General features: G+C 51.1%; 1 protein-coding gene across 9 annotated transcripts in view; it reads right to left on the bottom strand.

The window, feature by feature from the left end:
• Window positions 1-5,704: 5,704 nt before the first annotated feature.
• EPS15L1 (epidermal growth factor receptor pathway substrate 15 like 1) overlaps window positions 5,705-22,553 on the bottom strand; it is a 93,656-nt gene continuing 76,807 nt past the window's right edge. For 6 of the 9 annotated variants that reach the window (XR_001889527.1, XM_017893704.1, XM_017893703.1 and 3 more), the window contains 2 exons: window positions 12,494-12,699; window positions 5,705-6,308 (listed from right to left, as the gene is read on the bottom strand). Coding sequence is in view for 8 of the 9 variants with exons in the window: in XM_017893704.1 (XP_017749193.1) it covers window positions 6,162-6,308; window positions 12,494-12,699 (353 nt within the window). In the remaining variant the exon portion in view is untranslated. Of the gene's footprint in view, window positions 6,309-12,493; window positions 12,700-18,833; window positions 21,812-22,553 lie in introns of those variants that run through there. The other 3 variants (XM_017893705.1, XM_017893706.1, XM_017893702.1) reach the window with 3 other exon arrangements.

Below are 22,553 nucleotides of genomic sequence, written 5' to 3' on the forward strand. Positions count from 1 at the left end.
CGGAAATTTTCATCGTACTTTTGTTCCAATTGGATACTCTATTCTTCAGGAAAGGGCGTGAGTGTCCTTTGCCATGGAAGAGACAAGAGCGCCAATGGGAGGGGATGGATTCGTGGATTTGATGTTGATTATTTACACAGCAGGGGAGTGTGTGTGTGTAGCAGGGAAGGAAGGAAACAGGATTTGAGACTGGCTTCTAACTTTTTAAGGCGTCTGAGGACCTCTTTAAAAATCACATGGCAGCTGGGCACAGTGGCTCACCCCTGTAATCCCAGCAGCACTTTGGGAGGCCGAGGCGGGAGGGTCACCTGGGGCCAGGAGTTGGAGATCAGCCTGGCCAACACAGTGAAACCCTATTTCTATAAAAATAAAAAAATTAGCCGGGTGTGGTCAGCTACTCAGGACGCTGAGGCAGGAGGATTGCTTGAGCCCAGGAGTCCAAGGCTGCAGTGGGCTATGATTACGTCACTGCACTCCAGCCCGGGTGACAGAGCTAGACCCCCATCTCTAAAAAAAGGGGGGGAAGGCCGGGCGCGGTGGCTCAAGCCTGTAATCCCAGCACTTTGGGAGGCCGAGACGGGCGGATCACAAGGTCAGGAGATCGAGACCATCCTGGCGACACAGTGAAACCCCGTCTCTACTAAAATACAAAATCTAGCCGGGCGAGGTGGCGGGCGCCTGTAGTCCCAGCTACTTGGGAGGCTGAGGCAGGAGAATGGCGGGAACCCAGGAGGCGGAGCTTGCAGTGAGCTGAGATCCGGCCACTGCACTCCAGCCTGGGAGACAGAGCAAGACTCCGCCTCAAAAAAAAAAAAAAAAAAAAAAAAAAAAGGGGGGGGCGGGGAAGATAAAGAGTTATGAACAATCTGCAAACCCACATACAATAAAAAACAAACCAGGGCTGGGTGTGGTGGCTCATGCTTGTAATCCCAGCACTTTGGGAGGCTGAAGCGGGTGAATCACGAGGTCAAGAGATCGAGACCATCCTAGCCAACACGGTGAAACCCCATCTCTAATAAAAATACAAAAATTAGCCAGGCATGATGGTGCATGCCTGTAGTCCCAGCTACTTGGGAGGCTGAGGCAGGAGAATCACTTGAACCCGGGAGGTAGAGGGTGCAGTGAGTTGAGATTGCGCCACTGCACTCCAGCCTAGAGACAGAGCAAGACTCCGATAAAAAAAAAAAAAAAACAATAACAAAAAACTTGCAAATGTGCATTCAGGGGTTCACTGCTTTCCCTAAAAACGTCCCATCCCCTGGGTAAGAGCTCCTAAGTCAATACATGGTTTTCCATTTCTAGGATATCAAGAGCCATCACCTGCCTCTTCTGGGTACGGTGAATATGCAAATAAGCAGAAGAAAACAAGAAACTAGAAACCCTCAAGTTTTCTAAGAAACCCTCGGTTCTTTTCTCAAGTCAGTAAGATGGGCCTCCGCCCCTGGCTGGCTTCGGAGCTCTGGGCAAATGACTGCAGGGAATGAGTCTCAGTTTTCCCATCAGGAAAATGGGCTAACATCCACCCTCTTCATCTACTTGTTGCTTTGAGTTTCCAACAAGATAATGGAAGTTGAATCGCTGTGAAAACTGTGAAGTCCCCAACCAAATATAGAATGTGAGCTTCACCTTCCTTCAAATGGTGCCAAAGCTGTGACTACCCTGGAGAGAGGTGACTCAGCGCCTTCTCCAAAGGGATCTGTCATGGCAGACGCACGTGGCGTGGGACCTTCAGATTCACTCTGGGTTTTCCTGCAGGAGGAAGGAAGTCTTGGGAATTGCCTCCGGCCATGACCACTTTCAGGAAGCTGCTCATTTTGCAAAGACTAGGGGCATCTCAGAAGTTACAAAGCCCATGAGGCCCCACCAGGTCCCCCGATCCACAAAGCAGGTCCATTCCATGGACACCAAGGAAGCGTCCCCTCCCAACACCCTCGTCTCTGGGACTGCAGGGACCCCTCAAGGGTCTGTAACCTGGAAAAGGAGGATTACCAAAGGTCTGGAATCTCTACATTTGCCCAAATCCACCATAAACTTCAGTTTATGGTTTACAGATGACCCTTGAACAACACAGGTTTGAACCAGGTGGGTTCAGTCGTATGTGGATTTTCTTTGTTTTGAGCCTGAGTCTCACTCTTGTTGCCCAGGCTGGAGTGCAGTGGCGCGATCTCAGCTCACTGCCACCTCCGCCTCCCAGGTTCAAGTGATTCTCCTGCCTCAGCCTCCCGAGTAGCTGGGATTACAGGCATCTGCCATGACGCCCAGCTAATTTTTGTATTTTCACGTGAGACGGGTTTCACCATGTTGGCCAGGCTGGTCTCGAACTCCTGACCTCAGGTGATCCACTTGTCTCAGCCTCCCAAAGTGCTATAATTACAGGCATGAGTCACTGTGCCCTGCCTGTATGTGGATTTTCTTCCACCTCTGCCACCCTTAGACCAAGCCTTCCTCCTCCTCCTCCTAGGCTTACTCAATGGGAAGATGATGAGGAAGACCTTTATGATGATCCACTTCCACTTAAAGGATGGCTGGTATTTTTTCTCTTCCTTTTCCTGAGGATTTTCTTTTTTCTTTTTTTGTTTTTGGAGACAGAGTCTTGCTCTGTTGCCCAGGCTAGAGAGCAGTAGCACGATCTTGTCTTACTGCAACCTCTGCCTCCCAGGTTCAAGCGATCCTCGTCTTAGCCTCCTGAGTAGATGGGATTACAGGTGCCTGTCACCACGCCCGGCTAATTTTTTGTATTTTTAGTAGAGGTGGTGTATTTTTGTATTTTAGTAGAGGTGTATTTTTTGTATTTTTATTTATTTCACCATGTTGGCCAGGCTGGTCTTGAACTCCTGGCCTCAAGTTATCCTCCTACCTCGGCCTCCCAAAGTGCTGGGATTACAGGCATGAGTCACTGCTCCTGGCTTGTTTTGTTTTCTTTTTTTGAGACGGAGTCTGGCTCTGTCACCAGGCTGGAGTGCAGTGGCGCGATGTCAGCTCACTGCAACATCCGCCTCCCAGGTTCAAGCCACTCTCCTGCCTCAGCCTCCTGAGTAGCTGGGATTACAGGCGCCCACCACCATGTCCAGTTCATTTTTATATTTTTAGTAGAGACGAGGTTTCACAAGGCCAGAATGGTCTCGATCTCCTGACCTCATGATCCACCCGCCTAGGCTTCCCAAAGTGCTGGGATTACAGGTGTGAACCACCACGCCCGGCCCTATATTTTCAATCTCATGAATTACTGCCCTGAGACGAGTCTATGTAACAAAATATCTGAGGTTGAAAAACTGCTTTTTAAAAATAAATCTACCTGAGGCCAGGAGTTTGAGACCAGCCTGGCCAACGTGGCAAAACCCCATCTCTACTAAAAATACAAAAAAATTAGCCAGGTGTGTTGCCTAACGCCTGTAATCCCAGCTACTCGGGAGGCTGAGGCAGAAGAATTGCTTGAACTTGGGAGGCGGAGGCTGCAGCAAGCTGAGATCGCACCATTGCACTCCAGCTTGGCTGACAAGAGCGAAACTCTGTCCCAAAATAAAATTAAATAAAATAATAAATAAAAATAAATCTATGTACAGTGGATCAAGGTCAACACCAGCCATGTAAGTCATGTTGATGACATGGATCTTTGATGTGATTTGATGTCAAGGCACTTCATCTCTGTGGTCTTCCTCCCCCAAGTCTAGCTCCCCGCCTAGTCATGGGAAAAACATCAGACAAATCCCAATGGAGGGACATTCTACAAAGCACCTGACCAGTTCTCCTTGTAACTGTCAAGAGCATCAAAAACACAACGTTTGAGAAACTCACACAGCCTAGAGAATTCTTTTTTCTTCTTCTTGAGACAAGAGTCTCACTCTGTCTCCCAGGCTGGAGTGCAGTGGCGTGATCTTGACTCACTGCAACCTCGGCCCCCCAGGTTCAAGTGATTCTCCTGCCTCAGCCTCCCGAGTAGCTGGGATTACAGGCACCTGCCACCGCGCTCAGCTAATTTTTGTATTTTTAGTAGAGACGGGGTTTCACCCAGTCCAGGGAATTCTAAGGAGATGTAAGGGCTGAATGTCACAGGGGAGCCCAGGACAGAAAAAGGACATTAAGGGGAAAAACAGATTTTTTTTTTTTTTTGACAGGGTCTTACTCTTTCGCCCAGACTGGAGTGCAGGGTGTGATCTTGGCTCACCACAACCTCCACCTCCCAGGTTCTCCCAGGGAGACTCCTGTGTCAGTCTCCCGAGTAGCTGTGATTACAAGCATGCTCCACTACCACACAGCTAATTTTTTGTGTATTTTTAGTAGAGACAGGGTTTCACCATGTTGGCCAGGCTGGTCTTGAACTCCTGACCTCAAATGATTCACCCACCTCGGCCTCCCAAAGTGCTAGGATTACAGGTGCGAGCCACCGTGCCCGATCTGCAATTTTTTTTTTTTTTTTTTTAGACAGCGTCTTTCTTGTCGCCCAGGCTGGAGTGCAATGGCGTGATATTGGCTCACTGCAACTCCACCTCCTGAGTTCAAGTGATTCTCCTGCCTCAGCCTCTCGAGTAGCTGGAATTACAGGTGTGCACCACCACGCCCAGCTAATTTTTGTTTTTTAAGTAGAGACAGTTTCACCATGTTGACCAGGCTGAACTCCTGACTTCAGGTGATCCCCCAACCTCAGCCTCCCAAAGTGCTGGGATTACAGGCATGAGCCACCTCACCTGGCCAAAAAACAGAGCAATTCTGAATAAAGTGTGAACTCTAGTTAATAATAATGAATTCGTATTGGTTCATTAATCGGGATATAAGTAATGCATAATGTAAGATGTTAAAAATAAGGTAAATTCTCCAAGGGGCTTATGGGAACCCTTCGTATTCTCTTTGCGATCTTTCTGCAAATTTAAAACTGGCCAGGCACAGTGGCACATGTCTGTAATCCCAGCCCTTTGGGAGGCTGAAGTGGGAGGATCACTTGAGCCCCGGTGGTGAAGGCGGGGCAGAGGTTGCAGTGAGCTGAGATCACACCACTGCACTTCATCCTGGGTGACAGAGCTCAGACCCCGTCTCAAAAAAAATTTTAAGGGTAAACTGTCTAAGGGGCTTATGGGAACTCTTTGTATCTTCTTTGTGATTTTCTGCAAATTTAAAACTGTCCTAAAAAATAAAGTTGGTTAAAACACAAAATGGGCAGGGCTTNTGCTCATTCAACAAGCGTGTATTGAGTATGATTTCTGATGTGTTGAGCATTTATTGATGCAATGCACCACATGAGATGCTGCAGACACAAAACTTAATGCATAGTCGCTGATCTCAAGGAGCCAGCACACATCATCTGCAAGGGGTAAACCACAAGTGTTGTGTGCTATGGCCCAAAACAGAGGAGGAAGCGGAGGAGGACGGAGCTGAGTCTGGAAAGGGGGTTGGAGGCACAGAGAGGGAGATGGAATCAGTGGTGAGGAACACAGGCTTCTCAGGCTGGGCGGAGTGCCTCGTGCCTGTAATCCCAGCACTTTGGGAAGCCAAGGCAGGAGGATTGCTTGAGCCCAGGAGTGAGAGACCAGCCTGGGCAACATGGCAAGGTCCCATCTCTTTAAATTAAAAAAAAAAAAAAAATTACACACAAAAAAAGTAAAAACTTAAGATTTAAAGGGCAATGCTCCACCTATTTTTGCAAGGTTGATCTGCTTCCTGATACCCATGCAGGGAAAACAATGTTTACAGAGATTAAAGAAGCTTCTCGTTTTGTATTAAAATATTTTATATTAATCATTCAAACTTCATTTTATACAACGAATGCATACACCACTGGGGGAGTGTCTGACTGATGCGTGGGAGGGCGGGCGGGGATGTCTGCAGCTATGAGTAGGGAGGAGGCGGGGAGGCCCTGGGTGCTTCCTCTCCTCGACTGACTGGCCCTGTGTTCATTCCCAGAGCAAGAGCGGGAGGCGGTCAGCCCCGGGGGGATGGCACAGTGGAGAGACGGACCTGTAGAAGTGGTGGCCAAGGCCTCCATAAGGGTTTCCCCAGGAGATGTGACCTTTCCAGGTCTTGCAGCCAGTTTGCTCACCCTGAACGAGCCCCCGAGTCCCGGTCCTTGGAGTACGGTGGCGACGGTGTGTGTGTATATATATAGACATCTGCACTGCCCCCTCTCTGGAACCTGCCCGTGCCCTGTCCCGCCTGCACATGGCCCTCGCCTAGGCGGCAGGCATGTCAGCCTTGCTGAGCGCGATGGCCAGTTCCAGGTCCTCCTGCTCCTGCCGCCGCAGCCGCGCCAGCCTCTCCTGTTCCGCCTTCTCGCTCTCCCGCTTGGCCCACGCCAGCTGCTGCTCCTCATTGCCAAACTGCAAAGGAAAAACGGAGAGTGGGTGATGTGGCCCAGGGGCTGGGACCTGCAGGCTGGAGGGAGGCAGGGAATGCGTGGGAGGGGGACAGGGTCCTGCCCACCGCCCGGAGGAGGGTCCGATGTGCAGGGGAAAAGCGTGTCTTGGCTGGGCCCAGTGGGTATGCAAGCCTGGCTCAGGACCCCCATCTGGAAGGCAGAGAGGACAGGATGCATGATTGAGTGTGACCATAACCATGACATCTGGGCCTCAGAAAAACCAGCCACCCTGCCCCACGCAGAGAAGTGAGGATGGGCCCTTGATGCTGGTGGCCAAGAGGTGCAAAGATGGGGAAGTTTGAGTGTGCATGGCTCTAAAGCCCCGCAGTGCAGACAATTCTGCACTCTGAGAACGTGGTATTTCTACCTCCGGCCACACTCCAGAGAGCGCTGAGACCCTCTAAGGGTCCTTTTCTTTTCCCTTTTTTTTTTTTTTTTTGAGTCGGAGTCTCGCTGTGTTGCTAGGCTGGACTGCAGTGGCACGGTATCGGCTCACTGCAACCTCCGCCTCCCGGGTTCAAGGGATTCTCCTGCCTCAGCCTCCTGAGTAGCTGGGATTACAGGGGTGCGCTACCATGCCCGGCTAATTTTTGTTTTGTTTTGTTTTGGGACAGAGTCTCGCTCTGTTACCCAGGCTGGAGTGCAATGGAGCAATCTCGGCTCACTGCAAGCTCCACCTCCCAGGTTCCCGCCATTCTCCTGCCTCAGCCTCCCAAGTAGCTGGGACTACAGGCATGCGCCACCACGCCCAGCTAATTTTTTTGTATTTTTAGTAGAGACAGGGTTTCACCATGTTAGCCAGGATGGTCTCGAGCTCCTGACCTCGTGATCTGCCCACCTCGGCCTCCCAAGGTGCTGGGTTTACAGGCTTGAGCCACCGCAGCTGGCCAATTTTTGTATTTTTAGTAGAGACAGGGTTTCACCATGTTGGTCAGGCTGGTGTTGAACTCCTGACCTTGTGATCCACCTGCCTCAGCCTCCCAAAGTGCTGGGATTACAGGCGTGAGCCACCGCGCCCGGCTCTGAGGGTCGATTTCTCCCAGAACACTGACAAAAGCTGTGGCATTTACACTGCCATTTAGTCAAGTTTTTATTTGTGGGGTGTTTTTCTAAAATGTTCCGTTAAAATAAGAACTTAAAAAAGGGAGAAAAGTATCTTGATGCTGAGCTAGGTGATTTCAAACAACTCAAAGTACTTTAGTTACAAAAAGAAAAGCCACGTCCCACAAGCTCCTCCCCCAGGGTGGGTCCCCATGTCCCAGACATCCAAGAAGTCACTGGCATCATCGGCCCCCTCAGGAAAGCTGCTACCGCTTAGGGACTAAGAGGATTCCCTGATTAACATCTCTCTGCGATGCACTGCCTCTGACCAGCTCTCTGCTAAATGCTGGAGTAACACCAAAGATAACACACGCGGTGGCTCTTCCCCAGGCGCCCTTGGGAGCAGAAATATACAAACAATCCCAGTACAATCCAGGACCCAGGCTCTCAAGGAGGGCCCCGCAGACTCCCTGGGGAGGATGGGGAAGGAAGCACACAGGAACACTCACGGCCTCTCCACCACACGCAACACTATGTCTGTGTGACAACCTGGGGGTGGGCCCGCTGTCATGTCATCCCTCTGACAGCTGGGGACGCTGAGGCCAGGGAAGGGGTGGCCCACACTCTACACTTTTTTCCCCCAGGCCAGCGGAGGGTGGGATACCGGCTGAAACTGACAGGGAGGATGCGTCCCCACAAGGTTCGGGGTGTGAGGCTCAATGCCCGACCTTGGGGTTGCCAGGACAAAGCATGGGGTGGGATAAGCCAGACTGAGGAGGGGCTCATGGGCCCCAGAAAGGAGCTGGGATTTCCCTGTGGAGGCTCCGTGGGCAAGTGAGTTGGGTGATCAGATTGGCAGCGTCTGGATATTTCATGGCTTGATGGTGGCATAAGCGGGGGTCAGGAGAGACGAGGGCCAGATGGCAGGGCTGGGGGGACTGGGCCAGGTGCAGGAGCGGGTGGATGCAAGAACCCTGGTTGGGAGGCAGATGTGGCAGTGAGGAGGACGCGGAGGCCTGGAGGCCTCCCTCTAGCTGGCCTCAGGACCCAGACGGGGGACAGGCGGAGTGTCAGTATCAAGAAAAGACATCTCTCGGAGGAAGGGCTGAGTCTTGACTTCTTGGGGGTCTGATGAGTCTCCAGGTCGGACTCCCTTCCTGCCATTGTGTCACCGCCATGGGCACAGATAAGCTCACTTTGGGGAATTTTCCAACACCTCATGGGGAGAAAAACAAGGAAAAAAACAAGTGCAGGTGGAAATTATTCCATGGTGCTGCTGACAACAGTGGGAGGGAGACAGCGCGGCTGACGGGGACCTCACCCTCCACCAGCCTTGAGGACAGAGTGGGTGAGAGCTGATGGTAATATTCGCCCGGATCCAAATCAAAGCCTGGAACGGCCAAGTGAACCGGCCTGCTGGGTCTGAACCACAGGCCCCTGGTCTTCTTTGGCCCCGCTGAATCCCCGTGTCGCAGAGTGTCACGGAAGTGCCTTCTGCTTGAGGGATCTGTGTTTCCAAATGAAACTTTCAGTAGGAAAGTTCCCGGTGCCTTCAGAGTTGACTGGTTCAAGGCCAGCTCACGAATCCACTACGGAGACATGCAAGCATGCACTTAGGAGGCACGCTGAGCTGTGAGGTCTGCGAGAGCTCTCCGGAAAGGGGACTCCGCGGCTCCCTCTGCGTCTGCTGTCTTAGCCCTGGACGGGGTTACCTTCTAGTTCTCAGATCTGGGTGGGTCACATGGGCCAGAATCTGGATGCCTGTGGGTGTGGCTGATGCAAAATCAACAGTGGCTGGGATTCACACCGGCTCTGATTTCTGCTTCCCTCTGGCACTACCATGGAACCAAGACACCGCAGGGGCGGGACACACCGCCCTCGCCAAGGTCTGCCCACTCAGGATGCGGTTCATTTTCAGAAGCAAATAAGTGGTTCATTTCGGCAGCCTCTTAGAAATCCGCAGTTCAGACAGCTCAGCACGCTGGGCGATGGGACAGCCCGGGGAGGCGCCCGGCACCTGTCCTCACTAGGAGCGGACACTGGCACTCCAAGGCGTCTGATGGCACTTCCACCCCACCATGTGCAGGACACGCCTAGCCACTTCCTATTCATTCACTTACTCTGACATTGAGATCGCATCCAACTCCTTCAGTAATTCAAAGCATGGCCTAGCTTATCTGATATTTGCACTGCTCTTAATTCGAACTTCCAAAAGAACCATTCTGCTAACCTAGAAATGCCACTTCCTAACACACACATTTGCCTGAGACAGAAAGGCCTGCTTTTAAAGAAATACCAGAGAGGGAAGAGGGTTCCCGGGAACAGCCACACGCACCAATAACCCACTGATGGAAATTTGGGGCTTGTAAATTAGAGGGTTCTGGAGAGGCACAGCCGGGGCACCACCTCCACAAGTGAGGTGGGGGTGACCTGGGCCCCCTGACTGCCATCATGGACTGGGCTGCTCCTGCACAGGTGAAAACGTGCCCTGAACAGCAGTCTCAGAACATCCGAAAGAGTCACGCTGCCAATCTGCCGGGCAGACAGCCCTCTTGGCATTTGCTCAGGGAAGTGGAATCATCCAAACCAGAGGAAGCAGCTGTGCCCTCTTCTAAGTTAGCACAAATACTCAAGATCCAGCAGACCCAGAAGCCCCCGGCTGATCAGCTGAGCCCCCGAATGCCGTGAACATGGAGAGACGCCTCGAGTCCCCAGACGGGGCTGGTTATGGATGATTTTGGACAATGATATGACCCAAGGGGACAAGCAAAAACAATGAAGGATCCTGTCTTCACTCACCCCATTCCTTCGGAGTGGCTGAAGTACACTATCTGATCATTTCCTCTGGAAAAAACTGGGGTGTCTGCAGTGGGAAAAGTGATTTTAAGCAGAAAACAGGCCCAGTGCAGGGGCTCGTGCCTGTAATCCCAACACTTTGGGAGGCCGAGGCAGGAGGATCGTTTGAGCCCAGAGTTCAAAGACCAGTCTGGGTAGTAAAGCGAGACCTTGTCCCCACCAGAACATTTTAAAATTAGCCAGATGTGGTGGTGTGTGCCTGAGGTCCCAGCTACATGGGAGGCTCAGGCGGGACAACTGCTAGAGCCCAGGAGGTCAAGGCTGTGGTGAGGTTGTGATTGCACTACTGCACTCCAGCCTGGGCAACAGAGTGAGACCCATCTCTGAAAATGTAAAAACCAAAAAACTAGGTGAAAAAAAAAACCCCAGAAAACAGCAGGGCTGCACCCAGGCCTGGGTGGAATTTGCTCTCCCACCAGGAGAGGAGGGTGACAAACTGGCTGGCGCTGTTTTAAAACTACAGTTAACAATTGTTCTGGAACTACCATAAATGCTAAACCAAACGATACCTTGAAATCTTGGGTGGTTTTTTTCTTTTTTTTTTTAATGTTTTCGAAAAAACGAGCCCTTTGGGGGTTGGGGTCACAGGAAATAGAACTATGAATTTCAGAAAGAAAACAGTCATTTCTTCAAGCTGCCGTTCACCCCACTTACCTAACTCTTCCCTACCCAAGACAGAGTACCTGAGTCATGTGTGAAGAGTTCTGTTTTCTTTAAATCAGCATTTAATATTTTTCCACCACAAAATAAATGAAGGGCTATTCAAGAAACTCTAGATAAAGCAGGTTTTGTTTCTGGCTTTTATTAACAATGTCACCATTTTGTATAGACCCTCAGGGTGCATCTAGGGTCAACAAAATCAAACTCACTACAGTTGTAAAATATTTACAGGTCACCAAGAGCCAGAAACAGGTCAGGGTCTTGGGAGACCTAAATAAGCCACACGGGCCAGTCATGTGTAACCCCAGTACTTCAAGGTGGGAGGACAGCTTGAGGCCAGGAGGTCCAGACCAGCCCAGGCAACACAGCAAGACCCGATCTCTACCAAAAAAATCAAAAATCAGCCTTGCGTGGCGTTGCACGCCTGTCGTCCCAGCTACTCAGGAGGCCAAGACAGGAGGATTGCTTGAGCCCAGGAATTCGGGGTTACAAGTAAGCTCTGATCATGCCAATGCAGTCCAGCCTGGGCAACATAACGAGACCCTGTCGCTAAAATAAATAATTGATAAATAAGCCATAGGATAGCTGTGCACGGTGGAGATCATCAAGGTGGCTCAGAAACAAATCAGGTGCTTTCTGTGCATTGACATGGCAGGGCCTGTGTTCAAAGAGCCATCCCAGGAGTCGGAGCATCTATAAATAACATGTCTCACACCTAATGATGAAGGAACTAACAAGCTCAAAGGAAGAAAGCGAGTGCGTCACACACAATAAAACCAATTCTGGGCAGACAACACCTGAAGCTTTCAGAGAACAAGATTTTCATGTATCAAGGAAGCTACTAAAAACTCCTTGAAGCGACGGCATGTTACAATCTGGAGTATTTTCACACAGAGAAAACAAAGCCAGGCTTTCAAAATCCCGGGATTTGCTTCTGAAAAGGCACTAAACTTTGCTCAACAGCTTTTTTGAGCTCTTTTTGTTTTGGTTTTCAGAGTGGCTGTTCTAGACTGGATTTCTTTTTTCATTGGGGCTGGTAACTGACATTTAAAAGCTTTTAAAAAACAAAAAACAACAAAAAAAACTTCAAATTGCTCTTCCCTGGTGTGATCTGCCTGAAGTCCCTCAATTTGTACTTGTGGCACAAAATGCATGGGGCGGGACTATGAGAACTTGTGCACAAAGGGCTTTTTGGGGACAGCAGAACCCTAATGTCACTTTTGCAGTCTTTTTTTCATACTTCGGAAGTGTTTGACATCTTGGCTTCCAAAAACCAGTGAACACAACAGCCTCGGTGCGACAGAAATAATACAAGGAATCTACCATGAAGGACAGATGCGTCCCGCCTCCCTGCTGGAAGAAAACATGCCCTTACGATAGCGCATCAAAACCGCAGCTCTTTTTTTTTTTATTGAGAAACTGTTTTTCTTACAGAAGTGGCAGTGTAGAATAAATAACGCGAGGGACAGAGAGTGTGAGGTACCAAGAGGCTAAAGAAGCTGGGAGGTTTGCCTTTAAAAGAGACAAAATCCCAGGGAAGCTGCAAGCGGAAGGAGAGGGTGTGGCCCGGCGGCGGAGGACTCAACTTACAGAGGTGAAGTCTGCAAAGCCCGAGGCAGAGGCCTTAGAAGGTTTAGCTGCAGAGGAGGGGACAAATGGGTCTTTTCCACTAAACGGGTCCCCAAACCCCTTTTTACTTTGGAACGGGTCGCCGCTGTCAGCCCCGAGTGGCTGGAATGGATCGGGGGCCTCGGGAAAGTCTGCAGAACCAAGCTGGCTTACAGGTGTACTTTTACCTGGAAAGTTTAGGAGAAAAAAAAAAAGGAGAAAGAAAGAAATATGAGTTACTCACCCGGACAGAGCAGAATGCCGGTGGGCACAAGCCTGGGGCGCTTCTCTGGAAAGAGCTTGGAATTTGGCTAACAGGCGGGATGGGGGTAGCCTGGGGAATCCCAGTTTTAATCAGCTTTATCCCAGGGGCTTAACGGGTGGTGAACAACACAGGGAAAACACTTCAGATGACTCCCATACACAACACACACAGAGCAGCTAAAACCTGAGTTGTCCTTGAATAGTTTGCATGCAGGTACGTTTCAAACAGATTCAAGTTAGCATGGCAACACATTTACTAACACACTAATTTAAAAAATCATGGCTGAGCAGAAAAATACACTGCAAGCATCTAACAGTAAAAAAAAAAAAAAAAAAAAAAAAAAAAAGGCGGGGTGGGGGATAGTTACTTACAAACGAAGAGGGATTAGTTTCACAAGGTGGTATGGTTATTAGGTGTGTTAGTTATGAGGGTCTGCACACAGCTCTGCCACGCCGTGGTTTAAGTTCTTTTTTTTTTCTTTTTTGAGACAGAGTCTCACTCTGTCACCTGGGCTGAAATGCAGTGGTGCAATCACGGCTCATTGCAGCCTTGGCCTCCAGGGCTCAAGCGATCCTCCCACCTCAGCCTCCTACAGGCATGAGCCACCATGCGTGGCTAATTTTTGTATTTTTAGTAGAGATGGGATTTTGCCATGTTGCCCAGGCTAACCTCAAACTCCTGGCCTCAAGTCATCTGCCCGCCTCAGCCTTCCAAAGTGCTGGGATTACAGGCGTGAGCCACTGCGCTTGGCCTTAAGTTCTTTTTTAGCTCCCACTTCTGTCCCTCTGGTGTTGGTGGCTCCAAGGGGCAGGGTTTGTCTGGGCCTTTCTGGGCTTCTGACAAGCAGGGAACTCCAGGATGCCCAGTCCCGGCAAGGCATATCTTGACAGGGAGGTGGGAAAGAAGGGTTCAGAAGTGGAGGAAAATGATTCTGTGTGAGGGACATGGCCTGAAGACAGGTGGCTTTTCCCAATGCATACTGCCAATGTACCAGAACATTCCACCAAGAAGCAGAGGCCTGTTGAGATCTGTTTGGTGACGGGAGGTCCCACCTGCCAGGCCTTCTAGCATCTGCAGTTTGCAGGCCAGCCGGACTGACTCCATGCTCCTGTGTGACACCCCTCTATCTGCCCAATGGGGTCCCTGGGCATTCAATGTGGTCCATGCAGCACCCCAGACTGGAGGCTCAATAACATGTAACACAATTCCAGTGTGTTAACTCTGGAAGTTTCAAGGCTAATGTTTAGAAAGAAACCAGGAACTTTCTTTCTAAAGAAAGTTGACCTTGGATCTCTGGCTGCACCTCCAAAGAGCACCTTGGCTCCCAGCCACACCTGCCCCGCGCACCACCTGAGCCTGGGACGCCTGCCTTCCTCATCTGGTAGAATGAGCTCACACAGGCCATCTTCGGTCCCTCTCCATGCCCAGATCTAAAGCCGTTCCCTCTGTTCCCGCAGCAGATCAGCCATCCCAGGCCTCATTTTTGACTTGGAGACAAACTCCCCGACAGCCCACCCTTGCGGCCTGCCTGCCTCCGCCTGTCCCACAGGGTTCCACCAGGGTCACCGTCACATCCTTGGCTGACCTCTGGCCACCGGCTGTGGGAGATCCTTCCAGACTTTCCCCGTCTGTGTGATTCCATCTAAGAGGCCCTTCCTCAGGGTTGGAGGGAGAGCTGTCCTGGGCTCTATTAGGACTCACATGGATGAGAAAGGAGGGAGGGTGAGGCCTGGTATCAGTCTCCTCCTGTGGCCTCAAATCAATTCACTGTCAGTCCCAAGGCCCAGTTAGCAAAGGGGGCCCTGGGATCTGGAAGGGGCCCACACGGACTATCTTTGCCAAAACTTGTGGGCAAGCCATGCTGGAGACCCTTCCCTAGAGGGGTAGCGCCCAGCCCACGCGAGCAGGACAGGAATGTGGCCCCTCTGCCTCCGACAGCGCCTGCCCTCTCAGGGCAGTCCCCATGTGTCTCTCTTTCTCTATCCCCAGATGTCCCTCCCACCTTCAGCTCTACTGCAGCCTCCTCCTACCCCTGACCTCCCCAGGTCTGCAGAGAGCAGGGTGATCTGGCCCAGCCCGCAGCCCCCGGGCTGGTTCCACTGGCCTTGAGGAACTGCCTCACACCCCCACCTCAAGACCGCCTCCCATGCAGGGCCACTCCTGGTCCCAGGCACGAGCCAATGGGAAGCCAAGGCCTCGCTGCAGGGTCTCCAGGACTTGCCCCCTTCCCTCTCCTAAGGCCCAAGGGACGGGCAGGCAGCTCTGGCTGGAGGCGGTCAAGTGAGGCCTGCCCAGGCTCCTGTGAACCCCACGCTGTCCACTGGAGCAGAGGGGACTCCTGAGCAGGATGGAGGGTGGGCGAGGGCCCCTCACTTCCACCCTCCCGTCCCTAGAAGCCTTGTCTCCCTATTGGCTACCCACCAGCTCGGCTCCCTTCCCTGTGAGCCAAACCCACCCAGCAAAGTGGGCTCTTAACACAGGTAGGCCCCAGCACCCTGCCCAGACTGCTTGAGGGCTTCCCCCACTTGGGGATGACACCCCAGTTTTGTCCAGGTGGCACCTCCTTCCCCAGAAACCCCCAAACCCAGGGCTTCTTTCCTGGCTATGCCTTGTCCCTCTGCCTGGAAGGCACTCCCAACTGGAATGCCATCACAGGTGGGGGCCTTCTCAGGGAAGAAATGGCAGCCCCTTCCCCATCAGGCCTGTGTTCAGTTCTGCAGCCCAGCCCTGGGGCTAGGAGTGGCCCTGGACGACGGTGGGGGCATGGTGGCCACCCCCTTCAGCCTGGCATTGGCTGCTGTCAGCCTGTTTCTTAATCCAAGCAAAGGGCTGTGTCCCCCGCAACAACTGTTCGTATGTTCAAGTCCTAACCCCTGTGCCTTAGAATATGACCATACTTGAAGATAGCATATTTAAAGGGGTAACTGAGTTAAAATGAAGTCACAGGGTCAATGACTGTCCTCACTGAAAGAGTTTAGGACACAGATCTATGCACAGAAATAGCCGCGTGACTATGCGCCAGGCCAAGGAGAAGCCTCAGAAGAAACCAACTGCACTGGCGCCTTGATCTTGGACTTTGAGCCTCTAGAACTGCGGGACAATCCATGTCCACTGTTTAGGCTGAGATAGAGCAAGTGTGAGCAGGGAGCCACCAAAGCCACGGGCAGGGGCGCCCTGGGGGACAATGTGACAGTGTCCTGCACCCCAACCTGTGGGTTTGCAGCAGGGAGAGACAGTGACCTCAGCCAGTCCCTGGAGCCCCTGCCTGCCTCTGCCCAGCCTCTCCCTCCACGGGAAAGCCCCCCCACGCCAGGGTCCCTCACCACTCTGTCTGCTTCCCGTGGCACTGGCCTCTGGCATGGCCGAGGGTCAGCTCTGTGAATAGTGGGCCCAGCATACCCATACAAATGCCAGCCAATACTGCCCCATGTCCCTGGTGCCCTCCAGCCCAGGGCTCGCCACAGTGGGCTTCAGGAGGTCCTGGTGAACCAGGTGCCACCTGTTACAGATTCCACAGGTCTCCAGGGACCTGGGGCCCTTTGGAGCAACACCCTGGGAAGCAAGAAGGGAATAAAGGCATCTGGCCTTCCTGGTTTGCAGGAAACAGTGATGTTACTGTGCCTGCTTGGCTATTTATTTTTCCTCGAATACCTACGTGATATGGATCAAATCGCAAGATTCTAGCAGAGGAAACAGGAAGTGCTTCCAGGGGAGAAGCTCAAAGTCCCAGGACACGGTGTAGCCCCCTGGGACGGGCAGCAAGTCCAGGATGGACACTGCTTGATTTCTCGAAGCCGTTCCTGCAGGGAAAGATGATCTGAGGCAGATCCGCAAGTATCTGGAGAGGGGTGTAAAGGGAGGACGCCCCAGTCAGGCCCCCAAGAACAACCGCCACGGTACCAAAGGTTCACATAAATCAGTCATTTTTGAGTTGCTTTTCTTCTTCTTTTCAATGAAGATCTTCCTCCCTTGGTTTGGGGGGTTTAAAAAAGAGATTGGTTTTTGGGAGGAGTGGTTAAGAATTCTGCCTGCTACCATTTCAAGCTGAGGTTTCTGATGCGCAAAGAGATGATCGGAGATGAAAAGCTTCGTTCACACCAAGAACTGCCTGTGCCTGGTTTTGCTCTGTTGCCGAAACCGTTGTTATTTAGAAATCATGACTACGGTAATATGAAACCAGGGCATATCAACTGCTGGCCTCTTGTTTTCAGAAGGAAAAAAAAACAACAACAACCGTTTTTTTCTCAGTTGTCAGTGTTTGTGCTTTGGCAAAGAGGCGATTTTGGACCTGACATGTGTGAGGTCGGCCGAGTGCCCGGTCCAGCTCTCAACCTTGCTGATGACCGGAGGCTTTGTGCAATTAAAGCCCCCAGCATCACTGCAGGGCCACGGCTCTCAGCCCAAAACTTCCCACTTTTGCTCAGCGATTTATTTTTAGCAGCTGTATTTTTCAAACCTTCTAGGTCTAGTTCCTGCTTTTATGTAACCACTTCTGCTAACTCCTTAATCGTTTTTTCCGATTTTCTGAGGTGTAGCTTATCTCAAACGTGACAAAGTAACTTTAATGTGCCTCCAGTCCCTAAAGCAAAAGCTGCAACGCGCACCCACGGCAGGGTTTTATACTTTTTCATGGCTCCAGAAAACATGAGTAAGGAGACAGCTTTACTGATGTGCATTTCAGAAAAGGGGACGGAAATCCTAAAAACAAAACCCAGCAAAGTTGGTATAGAAACATCTGGGAATGATGGCATTAAACCGGGTATCAGGCATCATCCTGGCACCCGGTTTGATGCCATCATTCCTAGATATTTGCGGCGGGAACTACCGGGGCCCGCAGCAGACGGCAGTGAATAAAGACAAATGAAATTAAAGACCCTCATGGGTGTGCTGACTGCCTACCGCAGGGAGACTTCATTAACAGGGGGCAAGGGATACAAAATTGAAGAAAAGGCAAAATAGAACTTATTTTCAAACCACAGCAGTTTCAACAGTTACCCAAGCGGTGTACCGAAACCACACACAGGACTGACTTTAGCAAAAACAATATGAACCAAAATGGTTTACCACAGTGTGTGGCCTGTTAAAAAAAAATCAAAAAAAAAAAAACTTGGCGTGCCGCGTCACCCTGATGAAATTTCTTTAATTCTCCGTATTTCTGGCTATTTCTCAGCTTCTGGTCTCGGTTGCGCACGTCCTGCACCGGGTCGGGGCTGTGATGGGCTGGCTCTGGCTGCACTGTGTTCTTTGGTCGCCAAAGTTTTTCAGGCGGTTCTGACTTTCATTATCTGTGCTTTGCGAAGCCCTCCGCTTAAAGCCTTCTCAAGAGCTGGGTACCAAAAAAAAAAGAAGGAAAAAAAAACACAAAAACAAACAATTAAAAAATTGAATAGAAATTATACAATTGCAACCCTAAAAATGGTGAATTGCTATAAAAATTTGAAGGATTCTCTTGTTTTCAAACTTTTTGCTTAGGAGGAGATAAAGGCCTCGTTGAGGTAGGGTCTTATCATCTGATTAATAAAAATATTAGAATAAACGTGAGAGGGAGAGAGTGTGTGTGTTGATCCTGGCTAGTTCGTATTGTATACAGTTTGACCACTGGCTAGGTCTTTATACAGTGCTGTACTTGGAAAATGCAGTTCTGTAGATGAGAGTAATACAAACAAAAAGAAAGGGAAATACAGGCAAGGGTTTGTGGTCAAGGGCAGCTGCCCCTTCGGCTATTGGTCTACAGAGCACGAGAACCTCACACAACGTGTACTATTCCTACACAACAGGACACACACACAAGCCATCACTGATCCTAACAACAGTGGCACACGCCCACCAACCATCATTGTCCTACACCAACCCGGGGACACACCACCCAAGATCACTGATCCTACACAACGGGACCAACACCACAAGCTCACTGATCCTACACAACGCGACAACACCACAAGCATCACTGATCCTACACACAGTTGGCCATAACACAACCATCATTGGATCCTACACAACGGGACCACACCCACAAGCATTCACTGATCCTAACAACAGGGGGACCATACCCACAAGCATCATTGTCCACCAACAGGAAATGGCCACACACCAGTCATTCACCCTGCACAATATGGACACTCACACAACACACATTCATCCTGCACAATATGGACACTCACACAACACCCATTCATCCTATACAACAGAGGATGCCCACACAATTGTCATTCATCCTGCAGAACACAAGATACCCACACAACTGTCATTCACCCTACGCAACAGGTGATCCCACACATCTCTCGTTCATCCTGCACAACAGGCACACCCACACAACTGTCCTTCATTCCACACAACGGGTGAACCACACAAAACCATCATTCACCCTACATAACACAGACACCTACGCAACTGTCATTCACCCTACACAACCGGTGATCCCACACAACCACAACTGTCATTCATCCTACACAACACAGATGCCCATACAACTGGCAGGCTTCTGAGAGTCACACTGCATAGGAGAGCAGTGGCCCAGCTGGGGCACCACTCCAGCAGAGCTCATCCAAGGCCACTGATATGTCTTATTCCTCCCTCCCCATCCTGCCAGAAGAAAAGCTGACCTGCAGGGAGAGGGGAGAAAGAGAGAAAACAGTATAGGTTCTCAAATTCATCACTGCTGGGGACTTGTCTTGAAAAAGAGTGCTTTTCCCCAACACACGCCAACGTCTTCCTCTGGCTCCCATCTAAGACGCATGAGGGGAGTTCGTTTTTTACAATATAACACACGGGACTACATAAGGGACCCGCAGGCTGAGTCCTGCAGGCGCCAGCCCCGCGCGCGCTCTGCCTTAGATCAAAGCTGTGTCAAGCAGCACAGCCCTGGGAGATAAGAATCTGAGGTCCCTGCGATCGCAGCGTTGAGATTTTCCACTAAAAATATTTACCAAATTTTGAGAAAATCTGCTTCATGCATTGAAGGGAACAGGATGAGGTTTGGTTCTGAACTGTTGAGAAAAGCTGAACAAATATTTACTACGAGCCACTGGTGGCCGGTGTGTTTTCCTGCCCTGTGAGGTGTGTGAGGTGGGCAGGGGGCTGTTGAACCCGATGGCTGCAGCCTCATCTTGCCATTAAGAGAAGAAGAAAGCGGGGAGAAGGTGCCGTGCTTTGGGGTCCTCAAAAGGCAAATATCATTTGAAGTGAGAAATAACAATTTTCTAGAGGTTACCACAAAAGGCTCCCATGACATTTACATAAAACCTGCCAGGCAAGGGTTGCTCCAGCCCTGGAAGAAAAAAAAGGGGGTGTGTGCGCACACACGTGTGTGTGTGTGTGTGTGTGTGTGTGTAGGGTGCGGTATGTGATTTGGAAATGAATTTACAAATCACAAGCCAGTCTTCGTGACAAAAATAATACAGACTGGCAGGGGTCACAATTCTGCCTTATTTGAAAAACTGCATTTGTTCTCTGGCGGGCACCTTTGACATAGCCTGCGTGAATACCCCTGGGTGTCAGCCCCATCCTCCGGGGGGATTTCCAGGGGGAGATGCTATCTATGCATGAGCCAGGCACGGGGAGCCCTGACGGAGCAAGGGGGCCCAGCTTTGTTCCTCCCTACGGAGACTGCCAATGTCACAGACGCCACCTCTGCAAAGGGTGGGAAGGTGCCTTGCCCACATGTAACAAGATCCCTGAGAACGCCGTGCAGCGAGTCTGAGAGCTGGTTAGGGGTCGTGCATGGAAGGACCCAAAAGAGCCCCTGGGAGGGGAGGAACTGAGGCGCAGAGCCCACGAGGAGCTCCCATGGTGGGCGACACTTGGGAAGGCGTCAGGTCTGGGGAGGGGCTGCCACTTCTGCTCTTCATGGCCAGATCCCCCGTTGCCCGAGTGCATGTGCTATTTTGCAGTTAGCAGTGGCAGGCGAGGGGTGCTGACTTGGGGCTTTGAATGGGAGAGATGAAAGATGAGGGGCCATATTCACCCCGCCAGAAAAGCAGCGAGGTGGTGCCCAGAGCTGCAACCAGAGCCCCCTTCTGAGGCATCTGCCCCGGCCCTTACCTCCCTCAAGTGGAGCCTCCGCCAAGCAAGGGATGTCCCCAGGGCGATAGCTCCCGTCTGTTCACACCTATACTCAGATGCTGGGGTGGGACAGTCCAGCCCTTCTAGGCCTGCACCCCACCCCACAGGCCCCCAGGTCCCAGCATTTGCACCCCACTGAATGCCAGATGATAATCAAGTCACACAACACTCCCTGGATCCGCCTCTGGGTACAGTGTGCCCAGGTAGGCAAATGCTTCTATTTTCAAACTCAGTGGTCTTTACAGAACAGAAAGTGCTCCAAACGGCAATCTGCCTGCAGTCAGTTTAAACATACAAGGCTGACATTCCTCCCTCTCAGAATGGGACCATTCCTTGGCACTGACAGCGGGTCTCACCCAGCCCTAGGACAGAAACAGAGGGCTCACATGGAAGCTCCGAAGCTTCCTTGACCACAGCAGTGCTGGGGGATGGGGGCGTGGGCAGGAAAGAGGGACTCCGCCTGGTTGGTCGTTTTAGGCTCCTTGGGACTCCCTCCCCATCCTGGCTGGCAGGCAAGTGCCAGAATTTTCCAGGCCCCTTGAGATGGTGGAACTACTTGTCCCATTGTAGAACTTCACATGTACCCACCGGATTATCTCTCTGAGATCATCGTGGGAACGGAATTAAAGTAGTTAAGTTCAAGGCTGAGGTGCTAACCGCAGGGTTCAAATGGAAATGCCATTTTTAAAGTGGATCTTATGCAATCAACAAAAGGTTTTGGGACCCACATGGGCACATGACAGGGAGAGGTCACTGAGCCCTGGTTTTGATGTTGGCCTGGCGTTTCACAGGAGCGGGAGAGCTGGCAGCACTTAGGACCTCAGCGCTTTCTTGGTGGCTGCATCCTGTGTGGCACTCACCACAGGGAGGTCAAGAACCCACGGCCACCCTGGGTGGATGCCACACACAGGTACAGGAGGGGCTTGTTTTGCAAGGGGAAGAATGACTTTTGTCTTCTTCTTTTGGTGAGACAGCTGTTAGAATCAAACAGGACAGCCACTGGTTAAACTGGATCTCATGTCACTTAGGTAAAAGCTGTTCGTTAGTGCAATTGTGGGGAGGGGGTGAAAAGACATCATGCTCATCACTATCACCTATGTGGCTTTGTTTAGGAGGTGAAAAGGTCATTAGCAGTAATAAAATGATCATTAAATTTGGGAGAGGTTAAAGGTGACTGGCTGGTTAGCGGTGGAAGTGCGCTGGCTGGTGTCACCGGGCGCTGCAGGCAGGAACCGCAACGCAGGGCTGCGCTGGCAGGAAGTGGCAAGGGTGGGGCCGGTCGCAGGATCCCACTATCGCAACGGGGCTGAGGCCCAATCACTGACACCCACACAGCCGTTTCCTGCACTTAAAAAAAAAAATCTGTTTCTCTCTTTGCAAATCAACAACTTTTACCTAGAAACTCTTCAGCGGTGAGCTCTGACTGATCTTGATCTCCGGTCCGTTGCAGAAAATACACCGTTGTTTACCTGGGGGAGGTGTGTGCCATGGCTAACTTTAACCTAACTCTAACTGACAGGTTTCGGCGGCCTGCTGGGTCTGTGCTGCATCTGCCTGAAAGAAACCAGTTTCTTCTGCCCAAAACAGACAGCTGCTGGTTATTTAATACCTTGATATACCTTTCTAGAAAAGACCTCCAGGCAAGGAGAACTTAAGTGCCCACACCAAAGCTCCATGCATGCCCCAAGGGATGGCCCTTGGTGGTCCCCCAGAATA

Source organism: Rhinopithecus bieti, unplaced genomic scaffold, assembly GCF_001698545.2.
Source record: "Rhinopithecus bieti isolate Rb0 unplaced genomic scaffold, ASM169854v2 scaffold_23826, whole genome shotgun sequence".
NCBI lineage: Eukaryota > Metazoa > Chordata > Mammalia > Primates > Cercopithecidae > Rhinopithecus > Rhinopithecus bieti.